Below are 23,036 nucleotides of genomic sequence, written 5' to 3' on the forward strand. Positions count from 1 at the left end.
CATTTCAACCAACTAGATTCAAAACAAAAAATGTTTTAAAATGTTTGAAGAAAAGAAATATTGGAAAAATTAGTTCACTAAATGAACACAAAAATGTTTAAAAAAAATGCATTCATACAGTAATAAAAGTAAAGAATCTACTTCAAAAACTATTTTAAAAACATGGTTTTTGATATGAATATATATAAATATACACACAGACACTAAAATATTTGATTATAAAAATTTGCTACAAGACACAAATTAATATTGAATCAAAGTTTTGAATCAGATCATTTAAAAATGGCCAGTTTGAACCGATTCCCAAAACTGAATAGCACTTTTTCTAACGCTCTTAAAGTTATTAAATCATCTCGGTCTTCTTTTGCAAGACTTGGAGGAATCACAAAGTAGACTAATGACACAATCTCCTGGATTTGTATTTTGGGTTGTGTTTATGCTGACTGGCTGCATAAATGCATTTTATTTCCAGTTTAAACATTCAAAGCATCAGTCTGCAAATGGAGCTAAAGCCAATCCAAGAGTCCTCATGGTTACAAAACATGCTGGTCTGAAATGTGCATGGCACAGAGCATGTAGTGTGTGTGTGTGTGTGTGTGTGTGTGTGATGGAGTACACAGATTCAGAGACACAGACACATATTTATAAACACACACATGCATGCACATACACACACTCCTCTTCTTGTAGTAGCACTCTGTGTAAGTAGGATTTCCAAGGACTGTTTGTAAGCATATGAAGGGCTGCATTCTCTGGGTGTACTGCTGGGAGACAGCCAGTCCACACACACACACACACACACACATACACGTATATATTTATACACCCTTCACATTGAACAACCAATAAGTGTCAGTTTATTAAAAAACAAAATGGAGTCTCTGACAGAAGGCTGCAGACCATGAAGGCAAAAGCAAAACAACTGTAAACAAGCCGCAATAAATCCACTGAATCAGTTTACCTTACGGGGCGTTCACACTCAAAGACATGTGGAGCGATAAAGCATCCAGAAGTCATTCATTGTAAATGATAGTTGGCGATTTACACTGCGCTTAACCTGGTGCATTTGTCTGTCCACACTGAACATGTTAATGTTGCGGGACACAAAACAATCAATCACAAAACAACACAATAAAAAAAAAAATGCAGTCGTCAAGTAATTTTACGAGGCGCAAAATTGAATTCTATGAAAGAACACAGATGCTCACTTTCATGCGTTGTTGAGGTCAGAATTGTGCCAGAATGCAATAAACACTTCTTCACTTCTCGCTTGCATTGAACACTTCTCCACACAAATTCATGTTTGGAACACGGAACTAAAGCAAGGGAACATGTTTAGAGGTGCACGCGAGACCACGGCAAATTATATTACCATTGCATTCCCAGTTGTGTTTTCTGACTTTCCAAAATGGGGGGTGGGGGTGGGGGGAGAGAGTAAAGATATCGATTACGCAATTTAGAAAAGAGAAAAATTTTAAATTAACACTCGCTACCTCGCCACAGTGATTTTCTGTGATATTACACAAAATATAATGTTGTACAAGAAATAAATAAATCATTTTACGAAAAGTACAAAAGCTACAGTCTTAAAGGGTTAGTTCACCAAAAATTAAAATTCTGTCATTTATTTACTCACACTAATGTCGTTCCAAACCCGTAAGACTTTCGTTCATCTTCAGAACACAAATGAAGTTCTTTTTGATGAAATCTGACCGATTTCTGTCCCTCCATTGACAGCTACGCAACTACAAAAAGTTCATAAAGAGATCGTAAAACTAATCCATAGGAATCGAGCGGTTTAGTCCAAATTTTCTGAAGAGACTCGATCGCTATTCACATATAAACATTCAACAACTCATACATCAGATATGGTAAACAGAAGCTCAAACATGCTTGCTTGACGTTTGAGAACCAATGAGGTTCATTCTCGTGTTGCGCGGCACGTTTGAGCTTCGGCAAGAGGTTTGTTCTCACGCGTCAAGCATGTTCGGTTGAGCTTCTGTTTATGTTCGCTGATCAATGTTTATATATGAATAAAAGCCTAAATTAAATCTGTTCATCATATAAAGCGATCATGTCACTTCAGAAATTTTTCATTTGGATTATTTTTACGATCTCTTTATGAACCTTTTGAAGCGCTCAGATTTTATTAAAAATATCTTCATTTGTGTTTTGAAGATGAAAGAAATTCTTATGGGTTTGGAACGACATGAGGGCGAGTAATATTGACAGAATTTGTATTTTTGGGTGAACTAACCCTTAAATTACAGTAGAAAAACAATCATTACATTGTGTGTCCGTTTATAACAACGCAAGTATGCACTGCATTCTCGGCGTTGCCACTAGGGGTGCTATAGCGTGCATTAGCTTTAAAATACTTCCTTCTAAGGTAAGTTTTCACTTTCAGGTCTACTACTGGATGGAATCTGGCTATAAAGTTAGTTCAAGTCAACATGTTTATAGCTAGCTTTCTGCATAATAACAAAATCTGGTTTAATGACGCAGACATTTGAAAAAAGCTTGAGTAATGAGGTCAGTGACTGCCACAGTAACTCAAAAACACACGTCAAGTATGTAAAAAAGGACTGCACGCTTTCAAAGCTAAACTTAACCTGGAATAATACTTTTTTTTTGACAGCAGAAATACAGCAGTTGAATCTGTCCACCTGCGCACAACAAACCCCAAACACTCAACCGCAAGTACACTAGCTCAACCGAAGAGCCATAAAATCAATCAGTGTGGGTCAGTAAGTGCAGCATTATTATTTAGCACTGATGAATAGAGCAGCTCACTGTGACCGCAGTAAATGTACACAGCCATACGTCAACACACCGCTACAAGAGCAGGTTACCAAGACATCTGCTGCTTCACAACTCAAATAAAACATCACACTCTAGGAGACTTTTTCACTGGAGGATTTCATAAAACGACAACCCAGGATTACAGTTCTCTGAATTAAAATTATGTCATTATTTTCTCCGCTTCATGTCATTCCAAAGCCGTTCCAAACACAAAAGGAGGAAATTCCAAGTGGAGACTGAAGCTTTCAAGCCTCAAAAAAGGACACTTTGCATGAAGCGAAAACCATAATTGAAGTCACTATTCACTGATAATAAGTGCTGTGACTGAATAAAGACAGTGAGTAGAACGGGATCAGTCAGATCAGTTTCTTATCAACTGATTCGTTTAAAAAAATCTGACTCTAAAAGAGTGATTCACTCGAGAACTGCACATTGCTAATGTATTGCTACTACAAAATGTAATTATGGTAATAAGTAATGGACTACTTCAACTGAGTCATTGAAAAGATCCCATTTAAAAGAATGATTCATTAAAGGAGAACTCCAGCGCAAAATGAACCTTTGGTCTAATTACACATTGTTACCTAGTCAATCGTTATCTGAGATTTGTTTACATGATTATCGAATGTAAATAGTTTTATCTCTAAAAACAGTTTAGCCTATAACGCTAGTATAACGCTAGGATATGGGGCATTGAGTAATGACAAATAAAAATCGCTTGTTAATACCACTAACAAGGCTCAAAATAGCCCCACACTAACACGGCAGCATAATGAGGGTCCCTACCTTCAAACCGAAGCATTGAGAACTTTGTCAGTGTCCAGACAGTTTAATAAGAAGATATTTTATACATACAGTCAACTTCGCGTATACAGGCAGAAGCCATCTTTGAAAAACAGTCTCTATCAGTCGATCTACGAACGCCGATCCAACTGGTGAGATGTGAACGAGACCATATGAGATTCTATATGCGTTCGTAGATCGACTGATAGAGACTGTTTTTCAAAGATGGCTTCTGCTTGTATACGCGAAGTTGACTGTATGTATAAAATATCTTCTTATTAAACTGTCTGGACACTGTCAAAGTTCTCAATGCTTCGGTTTGAAGGTAGGGACCCTCATTATGCTACCGTGTTAGTGTGGGGCTATTTTGAGCCTTGTTAGTGGTATTAACAAGCGATTTCTATTTGTCATTACTCAATGCCCAATACACTAGCGTTATACTAGCGTTATAGGCTAAACTGTTTTTAGAGATAAAACTATTTTACATTCGATAATCATGAAAACAAATCTCAGATAACGGTTGACTAGGTAACAATGTGTAATTAGACCAAAGGTTCATTTTGCGCTGGAGTTCTCCTTTAAGAACTGCACATTGCTGCTTCTCTAATGAACTTATGATTGTGTCTAGGAGAGAAAAGGTATACGTGAATAACAACATTCATGTCAGTCTGTTCCTCACATAAAGCTGTCAGACTTCAGGAGACTTGAAAATACAGTGCATGAGTCAAATATGAGGATTTTATTATTGAAGATGTGTGCTGCAGAAGAGCGACCAGCACACATCTTTGTGTTTTGAAGAAGAAAGAAAATCAAACAGGATTGGAACAACATGATTTGTGGGTGAAATAAATCCATAAAGTGCAATTTGTCAAGCCCTTATTAGTGTGCATACAGAAAGAAGACAGCTCGTAATTAACAATCATACATCTCGAATTGATTAATACGCAATCAGAGCAGAGACGAATGGAATATAATTCATAAACACTTCAGTTGCCTACACTGTAAAAAATGATTTTTTTGAAGATTATTGGAGTGCATTTTACTATTTCAGGCTTACTACTTCAAAATGTCATGCTTAGTTTGCATATTCTTTGTAATTATTTGTGAAACTTACTAGCAATTTCTAAGGTGGAAATTGTTCAAAGGTTTTTTTTTTTCAGAGGGTAGGGTACAAAATCATATTCGGACAGAAACACATTGTATTCTCCATAATTGACACATTTTCTGAAGAAAATGTAAGTGTTGCTTGCCAAACAAAAACTGCAACAATGTTGCTAAGTGGTTGCTAGCGTGGTTGTTTACAATCTGGCATAAAAAACGCTCCAGGAAATCGCACACAGTGAACTACATGTAGTTGAATTTAATCAATATCCAAAAAAGTAAACACTTAGATTTCTCATATTTTTAACTCGATCCTTGAGAGCATATCTCTCTTTCTTTGTGTTTGTGTCGATCCCCCCCCCCCCCCCCCCTCTCAAAAACATCACAAATACTGTTCTCAGAAACTCTAATATGCTTTTTCATCTTTTATTTCTGCTAAAAAAATGTAAGAATCACGGGGAAAAAAATAAGTTTGTTTATTTGATCTTTTATTCTAATCGCAAGTTCTCACGAGAATGAATTGATTCGATAAAGACTGTGAGGAATGGTTCTGGTTATCCAATTGAAATAATTTATTCACATTCACACATGCATAAGCATTCAGCCTACCATGCGTCAGGATGCATTTCATTCATCTTTTGACTAATACAAACATTTTCAATGGAGAGTCTACACACCACTTTACCAGCGGTGATAGATTAAGGTCTGGTAAGAGTTAACTAAGTGCGTTAACTCAACTGCTTTACTAGGTAACAAGCTTTCTGTTAGGAAGACATGATGATATAAAACGCAGACGGAACAAAACAGAAAAGAAAGGAAGGACAAACTTCAGAGGGAAGAGTGTGAGGATGAGTTTGGGAGCGATGCCCCACAACTAAATACATAATGACCCTTAATGGCCGCCGTTTCACCACGTAACCAACAGCAACCACTGCTGCGAGGAAAAAATGTCCAGCCTTTCGCCTCTCAAGTGTGTGTGTGTGTGTGTGTGTGTGTGTGTGTGTGTGTGTGTGTGTGTGTGTGTGTGAGCTAGTGCATTTCAACAAAACAGCACATACAAAAGAGATGACACTTTAAACGTTGCAATTTCTTCTAGATTTTTCTTTCCTTCCCTATTAGTGATGCTTGTCTTCTGTACATTTGTAATTTCTGGAAACGTTGAAGTGTTCATGCTCTTAATGAAGGGTTTTGATGATCATTTCAGCATTAAGAGACACAGACTGATAGAGAGTTTGTGCCTATTAAGCACTGCCATCTAGAGCTCGGCTTGCAGAACTACACACACATAAAATGACATAAAACTGAAATACAAACATTCCTCTGGGAATAATTTTTTTAATTGCTTTTATTGGAATTATTCCAATTTTATAATTACAAAAACGCATCTTACATTAGGATTCGTTGTTTATTTTAGGATGTTTTTTGGTTGCATTATTACTATGATAAACCCTTTCATAGACAATCTCACAAAACCTGAAAATGTCCAGGTCATATTTCAACACAAAGAAATAATATTTTGCTTATAGAAAATGCACACTTTCTCCAAAAATTGTCATTATGATTTAAATAAGATATTATTTTGTTTGCATTGCAGTAAAAGTATTTATGCATTATGTTAGTATTTGTTGTAATGTTATATCTTAATGGGAGTTCCAAAAAAAAGACAAAAATCATAATTAAAGTCAGTAAAACTATATATATTATAGTAATGAGAATTTGTGAAGAAATGTTTTTAACTATAATGGAAATAATGAAAAAAAAAACTAAATATAAAGTTTATTTCCTTGATTCAGTTCTCTTATTGTTAACTGAAACTTAAATTAAAATAAAAAATTATAATTTCTGGCCAATAAAGCTAAATTATAAAGTAAAATATAAAACTAAAACAACACTTCTTTACACTAAACATATTTTTAGTTTTTAAAAAAATTCTTGCAATCTTTTTGGGTGAAATGTGACTTGGACATTATTTGTGAGATTCAAACAAATACATTTTCTTAAGTCTTAAGGCCCATTCACACCAAGGACGATAACTACAATGATAAAGACATAGCTCTAAAAATATAAAAACCTAGCAGAGAGTACAGCAGAGAAACAATATCGTTGGAATTACTTTCAGAAAAATATTTTTTTCCAGCTAATGAACGATAAAAAAACATTGACAGAGACTATAAAAACTGCTCTGACGTTTTAAAGCGGCTACTGACAAAACAGAACGACATCGTCCGCTGGTGTGGACACTAATATAGTTCTCGTTCTTGGTGTGACGGGCCTTTAGCCTTAGTCCTGCCTGAATGGATGAGAACTGTAAAGTATCATTGAATTTTAGAATTTATGCATGCCCATTAAAAATAATAATTACTGTGATTTTCTAGTCCCCATGCAAACACAACTTCAGAGCACATACTTATGCATGTGCTCTAGAAATGTATAATACAGAAACCAATCCAGCCTAACTGCATCATCATGCAATAAATCAAATTTTTGATTAATATATGACAAATACTTGCCATGAATATCTATAATGTATTATTCAAACATCCTCCTGATGGAGCTGCTGCTGTCATGTCTCTCCACACAGTTCTTACACACAGATCAAGCACATAAAGTTCACTAGAAGTCCACACACCGTGTACAATCATCTGTAACCAGCAGGACTTTCAAACAGCAAGCTAATGCAGCAAAAAGCTTTTTCCAGCCATTTTCTCCCACAAACCTCTTCAAGCTGGCAGTTGTCGGCAGACTGCCAAAGCACTGTTTATTTCTACAAAATTGTTACAACTAAGCTCTCTGAAAATAAAGCATTCTGCAACCCTGGAACAATTTCTGAATGTGTCAGCGTAGTGAATTATTAAACCGTACAGTATACTTGCTTCTTTAGAGAGAAAAAAATCCACATAAAAAAAAACAAAATAATCTGCTTACTGTACCACGACACTCCTACACTGAAAATGAAAGATTCGGGAGGAAAAGAGCTTATAAAATACACTTATAAATTGGTATGAGACGGTAGACAACTTGACAACTGACTTGAGGTTGACTAGTGAGTTTATATAGATTTGTTCTTAGTATTTTAATTCTAATATTTTTAGTAGCTGTGTTAAAAGGATAGTTCACCCTAAAATAAAAATTAAATCATCATTTACTCACCCTCATGTTTTTCTAATGCCACTTTCTTCTTCGGACCAAAAAAAAAACAAGTCCCGCTCACACTCGTTCATATAATGGCAGTGAATAGCGACAGGCATCAAGCTTTAAAAAAAGATGCAAGATCTCACAGAATGATCCCATGCGACACGTGCCGTATATATTCCAAGTGTTCTGGAGGTATATGACTGGGTTTGCTGGAAAACAAACTGAAATTTAATATATTAATTAACAAAAATCCTGTCCTTGGCCCTTGGTTTTCTTTGCTTGACTCATGACACTCTATAAGCTCTTAGTTCTCCAGAACATTGTAATGTATGGCACATGTCGCATGGGATCATTTTGTGTCTTTTTTAAAGCTTGATGCATAAAAACAACAGCAGGGTGAGTAAAATGATGACTTAATTTTCATTTTAAGGTGAACTAACCCTTTAAAAATAGGTAAAAATGTAGATACACAAATTTCAGACAGTCTGACCATCTCAGAGAAGCTGCATCGCTAAATTCATCCCATTTAAAGCCCCGCCGCTACAAACATTAAAGTGCTTTTATAACAAATCCACTGTTTCAACAATAAATTTCAAAGCAATTACTGTCTGACTTCAAATTGCCTGCTGTGAGCAACAACATACCCTGTTATTATATACACCATTTTTGTGAGGACTAAGATGGTCTTGTGCAATATAGCTTATAGTTAGCCTAATTATTTATTTATCATTTGACTTATTGAAAGGCTGTGCTCAAAATATTCCTATGAAACATTTCTTATCCCTAAAACTGCCAAGTTATACAGGTCTAGTTGTTCTGACGATAACTTAAAAAGAAGTTAAGACGATCAACCATGCACATAGATGTCTTACCCCTAAACAGAGACGACCCATAAGGTGCAAAGAAGAGCCCATCATGTGAAACAGTGAAACTCATACACAGTTTGGTTTTGTCTTCAGCTTTCTGAAGCCTCTCCACATGCCAGGTTGCATTCGAACACCTGAGCCTCTATTACACGATGCAGGCAGGTAATGAGGGCTCGGCTTTCGTGCTATTATACACACCACGTTAAATATTAATACAAAACCTTCTGTGTGCATGACTTCAATTACTTCAATTACATGCAAATTAAAATTCTGTCAATTTACTTTACACACACTACCATCAGAAGTTTTGAATAATTACAATTTTTCAAGTCTCTTCTACTCACCAAGGCTGCATTTATTTGCTCAAAAATACAGTAATACAGTAATATTGTGAAATGTTATTACAATTTAAAATACGCGTTTTCTATTTTCTAATTTATTCCAGTGATCAAAGCTGAATTTTCAGCATCATTACTCCAGTCTTCAGTGTCACATGATCCTTCAGAAATCATTCTAATATGCTGATTTGCTGCTTAATTATTATTACTAGTGCTTAATTATTAATAATGGTCCCTATTATAGTGTTTTTTTGTGGAAACTGAGCTACTTTTTTTAGGATTCTTTGCTGAATGAAAAGTTCAAAAGAACAGCATGTTTTTGAAATATAAACCTTTTGTAACATTATAAATTTCTTCTAATGCCACTTTTGATCAATTTAATGCATCCTTGCTGAAAAAAAGTATAATATATGTATTATATATAGAAAAGGGTTTATATACATATATACACACAGCAAATCAGCATATTAGAATGATTTCTGAAGGATCATGTGACACTGAAGACTGGAGTGCTGAAAATTCAGCTTTGATCACAGAAATAAATAACTTTTTACTATATATATATTAGTAGTGTAGCTTTGCGTGAGGAACAGACCTAAAATAATTTAAGTCTCATTTGTGTTTGCATTTAATTTCACCATACATCTTCTTGTATGCATTTCACCAGTTTGAATTAATAATTAATTAATTAATACAATTAATTAAAACATACAGGTTTGGAGTTAATAATGACCGAACGCATTTTTGTGTGAACTCAGTTTAGAATAAAGCAAGTTTGAACACAAGTACTTACAAACTTCCTCTTCAGTTTGGCTTTAGGATCGGCTAAGCTCCTCCCCTCCGGCTGGCCGGACTCAAACTCTGAATCTCCCAGGTGATCATCCGCAGACATGCTCTTCCTCAGATACGCCGCCCGGCGCCGGAAATGTGAGAACGGCGACTGAGAGCGCGGACGCAGGTCAACGGCACCCGGAGCGACGTCCCTCTCGTTCTCATCTTCGAGCCGCCACATCTCGCCTGAGGACAGACAGACGGGTACGATTCTGATCACACATCAGTGAAATATCACACACGCCATATTTAACCTTATTTGGCTGGTGGTTATTCCCAGGCAGCCCCTGCCTCACGGCTAGATCTGCAGACTTTCTGATGAGGACATAAGGGAGCTGTCAGACCGCTGGAACAGAGTTATTCATGTTTATTACAGTTGAGTCAGTCAAATCTGGGTCAGAGTTGCTATGAGACATTACGGCCCTCATTTGGCATGATCCCAGCATAATGAGCACGTCAAACACACTGAGGGAGACGGCTGGGATTCGGAGTGTATGTGTGTGTTAAACAGCCACGACGCTCCGCGGTTGGCGATGGCAGTTGCTAAGCAACTAGAATGGGGAGGAAGCCAAAGACTTTAGGTTTAACATTTGAGAGACAGTGAAAAAATCCTTCACAGAAGCTTAACACAAGAGCAGCGCAGCTGTGAGAATTGAGGAGAAAAGCGTGAGAAAGAGAGTGAAGGGGGGATTTGGCTGAGCAGTGCAGGCAGAAGTAAATATCGAGAGCACGCAGACGGCTGAACATGCCGCAAAGCTCACACATGTTGTGAATGGAATGCGCTGTGTGGAAGGCTCTCGTTCCAGCCACCGAATGAAATGTCGTCCATTCACAACTATACTGCCAATTCTATCAATTGATGTTTTCAATCATATTTATTATTTGTGCTCAACAAATCAACCTGCTCATTCAAATGCTGAAAAATAAAAAATATTCAGAATATGAGGGTGAGTCTAACAACACATATTTGATCCTAAAATCAAAAGAAAAAATCTAAATTACATTTTGCATGAAGAAAATGGAGCCTATTATTTGTACCAATAAGTGTTTCTGCACTGCAACATTTTTAGTATGTTTCTAGCTCATTCAATTTCATTATTGTAATGAGAAAATAACAAAAAACATTATTGTAATGTAAAAAATGCTATTTAAAGGGACACTATGCAACTTTTTTGTTACAATTAACTAAATTTAAATAATGAGTTAATAATACATCATCAATCCCTCTTCCAAAATTTGTTTTTGTCTTACACTGATTCCCTATGGTAAGCCTATTATACGTGTTTATATTTTAGACCCGAGGGTATAGTTTTCATGAGAAATTGCGTACATGCGTCACTCGCCCATGTCTCGTCATATCCCCAAATAGAGAAAAGTTGTTCCGGCTACTTTCATGCGTGTCTGGTGTGGGAGTGGGCGGCATAGGTTGAAAGGTTGAACATGGAGCCGCTAAACCTCCAGAGAATCCCCCGCTTATAACAAACGCAAAACAGAGGAGAGTCTGTTGGCAATACGAGAGCGCGACAGAGCACGTAATAAAACAAGAATCAACATTGGCTTGGCTTTTCAGAGATGGAGAGAACTGAGGGATTAGAAATGTTGTAAACGTTTATCACTCAACATTATCGATTGAAAAAAGGTCATTTTGTTGGTTGCTGTAGTGCCGCGCTGGAATTTATTATCAAGGAAATACTGTCTATTAATGTGTAGAGCTACAATTATGTCTTCAGCTATAGTCAGCTGGAGATCCTTTCCATCTAAACACAGGTGCTGCAAACCATATTCATCCACAGAACAAAACAATGTTCCTTAGCAAAATGTATGCATTATTGTTTTTTAATAACTGGAGGGCCATATGTTATATAGTGTACCTTTAATATGCAGATTATAGTTAAAACTAAATCAACACAAGAATAATTAAAATTATTAAAAACAAAACTGCTTAAAAGTTAAAAATATTGAAAAAAAATATTGTCTTTTATGTTCGTCATGCAATATAAATATATATATATAATTTCTCTTATTTCTCCTTTTGATTTCAAGGTGAAATGTGAGCTGGATATGTTTTCATGAGATTCAGGTTTTTTTGGTTGTCACCCAACAGAACATATTTTCATGTAGTTCACAGCAGAATCATCAAAACCGAGAGTTTAATAAAATATGTTTTGATTTTCATGGGTGTGCGGTTCAAATAAACATAAATAAACAAACACACACACGCAATACCTGCAGGGGGCAGCGTACATGCTTCAAGACCACCAGGGCTGGAAGGAACACGTGGGCGGTGTTGTCGTTCACAAACATTATCAGATTGCTGCACACGGATGGCGGCAGGGGACTGGGGGATGCTGGGTAATGTTCTGGATTTGGCCAACAGAGGCCTTTGCAGCCGTCGCTCCAACGACCTGGAATACAAACAAGCAATCATAACCAACGGATCAATAATCTATCACAGTCCGATTCACTAAAATACATGATTTTCTGAAATAATCTCCACAATAAAAGAACGAACAATCAATGTTTTGCATTCATTGTATAATGATTTACACTGTATAACTGCATTATGCATGTGTGTGATTGTGTATCTGAAAACAAATTTATGTTTAACATGTGATTTTCTCCTGAGGGTTCAAAGAAGTGTGTTTATTTATGTTGTTTATCAATTTATTTATTGTTATGGTTTAATAATAAGTAAAACCATATCAAATGTATAGACTAAAATTGATTAAAATGATCTCAAACAGCAGAAACATGTGGTCTTAATTAGCATGTAAAGTTTGCATGCATTACATGAACTAGTCTGTATCGGTCTATCTGAAAGGTTATAGTAATGCTGAAAACATTACTCTTCAAGCATGCAGGATGGAGTGTAGCAGCGTGTGGAGATTTGGCCGCATTCATGTGTGAATGTCTGGCAACGACGGACCAGTGAATTCCAAACGGCTTCAGGAAATTCTACAGCAGAATGTGACGGCGTCTGTCTGTGATCTGAACAGGCGCTCGGTTATGCAACAAGCTTACGATCCAAAACACTGAAGTAAATCAAAGCAACAGCGCAAAAATATGTTCTGCATTTTATAAAAACAACATACAATAACCACACTACAAAACATCCCAAAAACTACAGAAACAGAGAAAAGAAGGAAAGCTAAAGCACAGATGTGAAGAGCAGCTGCAGAGCATTTCATTGAGGTCTATGCCAATAAATACACTATCAAATATTAAAGGCTTCATATGGTTTCCTATCATTAATCTTTCCCAGATAAACTATTTATTTTATAAAGCAAAATATTCTCATAAATTTTGTTACAAAAAAAACTTTAATTATGACCAATGTGACAACTTATTTCATAAAATGTATAAAGATACTCTTGATCATATTGTGGACAATTTAAATTTAGGGTAATAAAGAGAATTTAGTTTATTAATATTCACTAATAAGTTTTGGAGGCCTGCAATAAAAATTAGATTTAAGAACTAGAGCAGAACAACATGAAATCTTAAGAGACCATTGACTTTTTTTTAAAATACATGGTCCTGGTCTTATTCCACTTTTCTTTAAAAAAATTCTTCGTAATCTTTTATCAAAACTTAATAACTTGCTCTGCCTCTGGCCCACATAAAACAATTTCCAACCCCAGCAAACACCTGGCTTTCATCAGTTCAAGCCCTGACCTACAATTTAATACCATGTTTTACTCATAAATATGTTCTTACAGAAGTACAGACTTTAAAATGATTGAACTGTTTCCATCCACCTATTTTTATGCGCATTTTAGGAGACTGCGTAAAAAAACACAAGCTGGAACCGAACGCCAAGATGTGCATTTTTAGAAATCATGCATTTCAATTGAGACAGATACATTTGTTTTATCCGATTAAAAAGACATGCGCAAATTAAAACATAGATAAAAAAACACATTTACAGAATAAATCCCTTGATGCGCAACAAAAAACTGATTGGTCCGCTGATTAGTCCAGTTATCCAATCATCGCACAGCATCTCAGATGTTAGTTTGGTCGTTCTGAAATGCCTGAGCCATCAGAACGACTTGGTTTAAATCCCTCTCAGAAGCGTCTCGCATGATTGTGTTCCCAAACACCAGCAACCGAACGCAAGAGATCATGACAGCGTTTATTACGTTTCGTCTGTGTGCTCAGAGACGCAAGTCATTTATGAAGGAGGAATAAAGAGCCAGAGTGGCTTCACCGATTGCAGCGACTTCCATTTTTATGACAGATATTTTGTGCCAATTTTCCAGGAAGTGACGATTTTTTTCTCTTGAACACGAGATGGAAATGCTGCTTTATCCACACATTTTTTATGCAATATTCCAATTTTGCAACTTTGAATGGAAGATAACAATGTTGTTATTGTTAAAAAAAACTATTCTAAATTGTTTGTCAATTGAAATAAAGCTTAGATAAAATAAAATATAAATATTAGATAAAAACTTAATGTAATAACTAAGTTTAACTAAAATGACTAAAACTTAAATGAAAATAAAGCTAATTAGAAATATAAAAAACCAAGTAACACATAAAGGTATATAACAAAACTACTAACTGAAAATATATAAATAAAAGTAAATAGTGTATAAATAAAACTGAATGAAAATTCCCAGCCATACGCTTTCATTCTGTATAAAAAGAACCGATTAGTACATCCAGAATGACTCGTTTTGTGTTCAAAAACAGAAAATCATTTGAAATTTGAAATGATATGAGAGTGAGTGAATGATGAGCGAATGTTAATTCCTCTATGTCTCCTGCTTCTCAGATGTTTCTCTTGAGAAAAAGACCCTGGCAATCTCACATGCGTCTCTTCTAGTGTTTCATACGAGATCAACAATGTCTCAAACAGTGTGTTTAAATTTGCCAAGACACAGAAATGATCTGAGAAGCTGCACATTCATTTTATAGTTCTAATCTATACTCTTACTGTACAGTTACTCTCTTACTAACCCTTACTCTTATACTCTTCAAGGGAATTTTAAAATAAAATCACATGCAACTCAAATGCAACATAACCGGAGCTCAAATAAAACAAACACCAGAGCAATAAAGTCACTAGACTGCATTCAGAGATTTGATGTACAAGCACACCTCTTCAAAGGTTCATGACTAAAACATCCTGACGATTCAGTTCAATCCCTGCCAATCACAGTTCCCCGTCTCTTCTAGATTCTCTTATTTCATTGGCTGCTCATTTCTCTCAACCCGCCCTGTTCTGTCCTGGCACTGACCAGATGTCCAGGTGAACTGACTGCACTCGAACCCTCCAGGACTACACCCATCAAGTACTGTTAACCAAAATATACAAAAACATAATTAAAGGCATCATTAAGATTTTATCCGCTATATTTACAGGTGATTTATCAATTTTCTCATCTCTTTTTGAGGCAATGCCACATGAAATTCATATGTCAGCATTATTAGAGTATTAACTAAATATACCAGCTGTTTTCAAAATAAAAGTCTGGAAATCTCAGACAGGGGACACACACAAATTTCCTAGAAAGCACACTCTCAAATCCCGCAGTTTTAGGAGTACCTGGCTTCGGCTACCGTGCAACAGTAACTGCCGCTGCGACGGGCATCCCTCCGAGTCATGAGCTCATCTCTGGAACGCCGACGGTTAAAGTAATCCGTAAGTTTCCCGAAACTTGCCATTCTGTCCCTTGCATGCGTGTGCGCCCGCGTTCTGATGTTCTTCCACGAGCTGTTGTTTACTTGAGGAATTCATTCACTCATTCTCCTTTCCTCTCACATCCCCACAATTCCCCTGTGAACATCGGCAAACGCGGAGCAGCAGCAGTCGCGTGCCCACCTGAGCATCGCTCGCTCTCACACTGAAAATAGCAATGCTTATAAGTTCCTTTAAAAGCAGCGCTGCGGGCGCAGGGTCTCTCCCAGAGACAGGCGCGTGTGAGTTTAGTGTCTTTCAGCATTCTCCCCAGAGCATCATCAGTGCTGCGGCAACATCATCAGCATCTCTCCCTCTCAGCCTCCCTCTCTCTCTCCCTCTCTCTCTCTCAAATACGTGCCGAGCGCTCTGAAAGAATAAATATCATCTAGACCAGAGGAGGGAAAAAAATTAATGGCTAAAAATGAAAAAGGTATCAGAGTAAGAAGGCAATATTGGCTAGAATCAGTGATTTCATATCCATGTGTGTGTGCGTGTGTGTGTGTGTGTGCGTGTGTATATGTGTGTGTGTGCGTGTGTATATGTGTGTGTGTGCGCGTGTGTATATGTGTGTGTGCGTGTGTGTGAGAATCACTCTTTGATAAAGACAGCAGCTTGGGCTGCACTTCAGAGAGTGGAGTTCAAAAAATCAATACAGGCAGAGGATGGGAGAGCATCGCTTGCCTTTTGTTTGCTTCACTAGATCCACTGTTTTCCTCTTAATATGCTGGCTAGATATTAAAACTGAATTAATATACCAAGTAAAATACACAAAAAAAAGGTTAGCATCAGACTGGCACATTTTTTTGCCTGCTGCAAGCAAAACTGAGCGCAGCTCTCCGAATATATATCGCACATTCATGGCAGATTTACAGGACTGTGTCCGCTGCTCTCAGTGAGAATTAATTGTGTCCTAGCATGTAACTTCGTCCAGGCATCTTTCCCTCCCTGCAGAATCCTGCTTATGCTGCCGTCTGCGGTTTTTCTCTCCTGCTAGAAGCTGAACATGGAGGGAATGGATGTAACAGAATGTACAGTACAGGTCAAGTTAATCAAGGGAGCCGAATCAACCATCAGCTATCAAAGCAAACGCAATCAAACACACACACACACACTTCTCGCTTCTTAAAGCAAAGCATTTTGGACTTTAAGTCTGCATGGTTTCATTGCAAGAATCGTACATATTAAACAAAGGTTTTTACCTGTTTTTTGTTAATAGTGTCATTATTTTAAAAAAAATGTGGTAATTTAGTTTAAAATTCTCTTATTATTTACTCACCCTCATTTCACTCCCAACATGTGACTTTAAAAAATCTGTCCCATTTGTTTTGTTTTTTTGCATTAAAAAAAGGTGATTTTTTTTGCAAATATTGTGAATATTTGGTGGGTTTGGTGAAGATTTGGATTCATGCTTTCCAGTGTTCATTAGCACACCAAACAGGGATATGTGAACAACATCACGGACAAGGGATATCATACATCACAGGGTTGAAAAAAAAATACATGCTAGTAACAACAATGGAGATGATGATCATGATATCCGCTACCTTTGGGAGAAACATCAAAAATAGCAAGTATGCGTCATAACCTGGCTTCTCCAATCAATACAGCTTTAGGTCACTGCTGTGATAAGTCATATTTTTTACACTGCTCTAATCGTGTTTCCTGACACTCTTATATCAAACATTCAACTCTGCGCATAATGAAAATGATATTTCATTTGATACTATGCTTGTCTGAGCATCACGACCAGGTGTGTGTTTCCAGAAAGCATCATCAGCCAACTAGGGTTGCAAGTTTCTTCGTTATCAGTATAGATCAACGAGTCAGTGTTTCCTAAAACCATTGTTCAAACGAACATTCGCAAACAGCATCGCAAAGTTGTGTGGTTGGAACGACAGCTCTCGTCCTGTTATTAGAAGCATTATTCTTGTTTGCATGACATGTGGGCTAAATAAATCCTTATCTTGAGAAAAACAAGCAAGCTGACATTCAGTTAAATCTATATCTTTTAATATTATAATAATATCTTATATAGAGACGTCATATACGTCTCTCAAGAGATTTAAAGCACCGTTTTTGAACAGTGCGCATGTGCGTTCGTGCTCTAGTACGCAAGAACGAGCTTATGATTGAATCTGGAAATAAAGCAAAAGGAGAATTGGTCCTCAGATGCCATGTCTGTAATTTATAGCAAAAAATCTAGCATTAATTCGATCTCAAACGGATTCATTAAAAGAAGTTATTAATCCATAACCTGCGTGACATCATTAACCAGCGTGGTTGAATGACAAATTTGTGACAGTACGGTTTTGGGAGTCACAGTCGTGACCAGCTACTGTAGGTGATTTCTTCAACGATGCATCGTGCTTATAGTTCAGCAACGAGTTACGGTGTTGTACGGGAAACACACCCCAGCACGACACACTGTGAGGGACTGACTATATGTTTGTCCAACCGATAAGAGATGTGGTGAATGTTTAGGCAATTTTCACCACTATTTTTTGAATTCTAAACCTTATATCATAGAAATGTGCTACATAAAAAAGCATTATTTCAAAGTACACTCCAAAAACATTTAAATTTATGATTTCTGTATTTGAATTGCATATAAAATGGTTAAAGTCAACAGGAAATCAGAAAAAAAATTGTTTGCCGTGGTAACCTTTAATCAAAGTCTGAAAAGTTACTTCCGGTCTGGAATTGCGTTCCTTTTCTGATGACGGGGTTGAAAACGCTTAGCCACTCCCCTCAAACCGTCAGTCTGCTATGAGCAGAGATGGAGAGGAGGAGCGCTAAAGTAAAACCCTCTGTTCAATATAGAGCCTAAGTCCCGCCCCTCCGCTGCCGGCTCATGGGACCTTATTTTGGAAAAAAATATGTATGGTAGTCAATGGCGAGAGACAACTTATCTTTTTATTCCGTCTGAACTGTGCCCTGAATTACACATATGATGTTTGTCAATTTAAAAGATAATTATGAAAGTCAAGAAAGTCGCAGTTTGTCATAAAACTGAAGAGTAACGTTTAGTTTTATGTGAAAATCGCTCAATGAACTTCATCTCTCGTCTCGCACTATACGTCAACCGTTGCTCGTGTGTGTGTGCAGTCTGGTACAACACACTCCGGCATCACGGCGTAACGTTACGATTATAACGGAAGACTATAGATGACAGACGTTAGCTTCAGTAAAGTTAGCGTCAGTAACGTTAGCTTCAGTAAAGTTAGCTTCAGTAACGTTAGCTTCAGTAACGTTAGCTTCAGTAAAGTTAGCTTCAGTAAAGTTAGCTTCAGTAAAGTTAGCTTCAGTAAAGTTAGCTTCAGTAAAGTTAGCTTCATTCATTGAGTAAAAAGGTATGACGTCACATGTGCGCCTTTTGGGTTTGTAGTCTTTGTAATGACGTATTTTCAGTCTTATACCTCAACAGTTTTACATCAAACTGCGACTTTCTTGACTTTAAAATGTATCTTTTAAAATGACAAACATCATATGTGTAATTCAGGGCACAATTCAAACGAGATCAAAATATTTGTTGTCTCTCGCCATTGACTACCATTCAATATTTTTCCGAAATAAGGTCCCATGGTGATGCACCGGAAGGGGAGGGGCTTAGGCTCTCTATTCCCTTTCACTTGGAAATACGTTACAACACTGGAGAAAAGTCGTTTGCAACTTCCGGTTCACGGTTATCCGGTTCTCAAATTGTAATAATATTTCACAATATTACTGTATTTTTTTATCAAATAAATGCAGCCTTGGTGAGTAGAAGAGACTTCTTTCAGAAACATTTTAAAATCATACCAATCCCAACCTTTTGAACGGTAGTGTAAACTAGAAAAAAGGCCTATACTTAAGATAAAACTTACATTTTAAAACATGGCAGAGAAAAAACAAATAGTTTATTGTAGTAAAAAGATATCCCTGATATTATTTTCTTTCAAAATGGACCCGAACAATGCAACACAAAGCCTAAACCAAACATTGTGCCATGAACAAACAAGTTATAGAAGGCTTTTCAGTCTACAAATCACCAACACTCACGGTGGATTTAACGTAGCGCCGCTAACTGTCACCATGGTATTGTTGTGGCAGAAATAGTCTAATGTTTTTACACTATTCATTTCAGGGTTGGTACAACCTTTTGGGAGAGAAATTCAAGCACTTTTCAAGGATTTTCAAGTGATTCACACTTTTTCCAGCACTTCAAATCTCTAAATCTCTGTGCATTTTCCCAAGAAATAAACCCACAGTTATGTTTCACAGACAAAGCTTAAGCCTTAATGCAATTTTTAGCTGTTTTAACTGAAAGCAACTTGCACTAAGATATTTAAAAATATGTCAGTGCCATTGTTTTGTCTCAAGATGCACACCAGTAATGTTTTTTTTTTTTTCTAAGGCACGTTTATTAAAGCTATTTAAATGCCCTAATTGAACTAAGGCCTAATCTGTGTCTGTGAAACTAGGCTGTAATATTATTAGTTACTGCAATTATTAATGCAAAACAATAGTAATTTTACAAGTAAATTAGCTTTATGATTAAAAATCCCCCCACCCCCCAGAACTCATCTCTCAGATGTTAGTCTGGAGCCCTGTGAAGAATAAACATTGCCCTCTAGTGTCTTCTGCTCTCTTTCTCGCACGCAAGCGACGAGGGTGATTTTAAATCAAATCACAGATTATTGATGCTGATGGTTCTGATGGTGGCTTGTCAAGTCTATCTGTCTCTGAGGACAGCTCACATACGCACTAACAGAACCAAAACCAGCACAGATGAGATGTCAGTGTGTTTTAATAAAGCAGTACGCCCCAGGCACATCTCCCCTGTGTCCGAAAAATGCGTACTTCGCTGTGACACAGTGTGCATAAACGAGGGTGTCTGACAACTCTGTATTATTTCACCTACTTTTTCTAAAGTAAACTTGTTTCTCATGATTCAATTGACCCTTCGCAGGGAGCTTGATTGACAGGTGATCTGACCAATCATACTTCGCCATCCGCCATTTTGTCGGACAAAGCAGTCAGGAGAGTTAGTAGATTAACATGGGAGGATTTGAACTTGAGAAGCGGAGTGTACTGACGCCTTTCCGCGGTTAAAACAACATTCCTTCTGATGTTCATTCATGTTTATTTGATGCTATAAATGAACTAGAAGGAAGAGATGATCGGTTCACGAGCAGCTTTAACTGATGCTCTACAGCGATCTGTCACGACACATTAAAGAGCCACAAAACTGTATTTATTGTTTATATTTCGTAAAAAAAATTACCAAATTTGAAAGGTGAGACTTTGTTTAATTCGTTATCAAAAGTAACCTGGTCTGTCCTGTCTGTCAGTGTGTTGTCAGTCTCCTCTCTGCTCCACAATGTATTTCTCACTGCGTGAGAACATGGTGTGGCATGAGAGTGGCATAGCGACAGTAACTAAGGGGGGCGGGTCTTTGCGAACGGTCAATTGTACTTACAGGTTTAAATAAGGCTCCACCTTTTGGCCACACCCACCTTCAATAAATCTACATATGGGCCGCAGTGGGAGGGACAATGATGAATGAGTTGTAGGAGGAGCCAAAGACACTATTTTTACCCTTAACTAGCTTCAACTCACAAAACACTGCCTCAGTGTGACGCCAGAAGATGTGATGGGCTTTAAAATGACTTTAAGATTTCATCAAAATGACATTAGCACTTCCTGTTGAACAGAATTATAATCACCACTGCTCATCATTATTGTGTCAATCAATTTGAGCTTGATTTGGCGTCTCAGTAAAGGGTCTGAATATTAACAAACTGGAGAATACCTGAGAAAAAGTAGCCAGTGTAAATCCTGTTTTTATGGATACAGACAGAGTACATTTTGGCTGATACCAGCATTTGTTTAAATCAGCTAATGCTGATATTGTTAATATGGCCAAATATTGGCTGATTTATAGGCGTCTGAACGCTTCTCTAAAAGCACAGTACATCAAGGACTGTCTTTAGGGCTTTTAAACATGATGAATATTGATGCGAGTGTTAATGAAATGCAAAACGTGAAGACTTACTCCATCAGTGTGTCCATACTGAATACATCAGCATAACAGCCTGCAAACATCACGCCAGAGCCATCCTGAGAGAGAGAGACACAAAGAGACTGCTTGTTCATGTTCACGCAGGAAAAGAGGAAGCCAACGTCACTCGAGCTGTTCCACTTCACCTTTAAATGTTGTTCGCAGACAATTGGTTTTCAAACCTGAACAAAACAATTCTAATGATAAAAAACAGGAAGACTTATGTTTATATTGGATAGGGGGGGGGGGGACAGTGAACCAAACTGTTATATTTTACCTTGGACACGCTGTTCCAAACAGCATATATATAGTGTCACAATTTTATAGCAATGCAGTGCATTTATTTATATGAAACTGAATGAAAAGCATATATATATATTTATTTACATTAGGGCTGCACAATATATCGAATTTATCGAAATATCGCAAATGTAGGCTATATATCGCAATATGCATATCGCAACAGCTTAAATAAATGGGGTCATGAACAAAAGACAAAGTTGTTTTTTAGCTTTAATAAGTATCAGGATATATTTAATTCATACAGTGAAAACTAAGCAATGTTTTATTTTTATATTTTATGATTCAGTATCTTTTATTAAATAAACCAAATGTAGGATAACCTGAAACCCTGTGGTTTACACTGATGTTAAAATAGGCTAACACTTCTTATGCTACAGTAAAACACTGATGTTCACTTTCAGAAGTTATAAGAATGTTTTCTTGTCATAAAAAGAATGTGAAACATGTAGGTTATATCATTTTAAATATATTTTAAAGATAATTTAAGTTTATTTTACACACTTTACGCATTATCGTATCGCATATCGAATATCGCATTATTTAAGGAGTTATCGCATATCGCATTTTTCTTCAATATCGCACAGCCCTAATTTATATGTTTTATATAAATAAATGCACTAATAAATGCTGTATACAGTAGTGGCCAAAAGGGGATGTTTGTTTTTAGTTTTGCTTTATGTTCGATTAAAACATTAAAATCGAGAAAAAATAATAATATTTTAAATTTTGGCAATAATAAAAAAAGCCAACAGATACAGGTTTTATTTTACTATGCAAAAAAACAAACAAAAAAAACATAGAAAACCAAACCGCTCACAGGAAAAAAGCATACATTAACTACAACACAATGAGTTATTAATATTTCATTGGTTCTCTCTTGTTTTTGCACGTTCATCATTTCTTTGTATGACATCCTCCTGGCCAAAAATGATGTTTGCCATGTACTTTGAGTTATTATCACATATAAAACAACCGACTCCAAGCACACCTACAGAATATGCTTATAAAATCTTTAACGCATTTTGAATAATATTTGAATAAAGGGTTAAGATGTACGTTTTAGTAGACCGGACATCCCTTTTGGCCACTACTGTCGCTTAACACAAAACACTGACAGAATGGACATCTGGGGAAGGAGATGAATTTAA

At 36.7% G+C, this 23,036-nt stretch overlaps 1 protein-coding gene across 5 annotated transcripts in view; it reads right to left on the reverse strand.

Annotated features, from left to right (window-relative positions):
* The window catches only part of ankfn1b (ankyrin repeat and fibronectin type III domain containing 1b), a 73,037-nt gene that overhangs the window by 47,743 nt on the left and 2,258 nt on the right, over positions 1–23,036 (reverse strand). For 2 of the 5 annotated variants that reach the window (XM_079602019.1, XM_079602018.1), the window contains exons 2-4: positions 21,580–21,644; positions 12,083–12,261; positions 9,819–10,042 (exon numbers count right to left, since the gene is read on the reverse strand). In XM_079602019.1, coding sequence (XP_079458145.1) covers positions 9,819–10,042; positions 12,083–12,261; positions 21,580–21,629 — 453 coding nt within the window. In that variant the 5' untranslated portion in view covers positions 21,630–21,644. Of the gene's footprint in view, positions 1–9,818; positions 10,043–12,082; positions 12,262–14,962; positions 15,160–15,410; positions 15,843–21,579; positions 21,645–23,036 lie in introns of those variants that run through there. The other 3 variants (XM_079602020.1, XM_079602017.1, XM_079602021.1) reach the window with 3 other exon arrangements.

This window comes from Phoxinus phoxinus, assembly GCF_949152265.1.
Source record: "Phoxinus phoxinus genome assembly, chromosome: 24".
In the NCBI taxonomy this organism is placed as follows: Eukaryota; Metazoa; Chordata; class Actinopteri; order Cypriniformes; family Leuciscidae; genus Phoxinus; species Phoxinus phoxinus.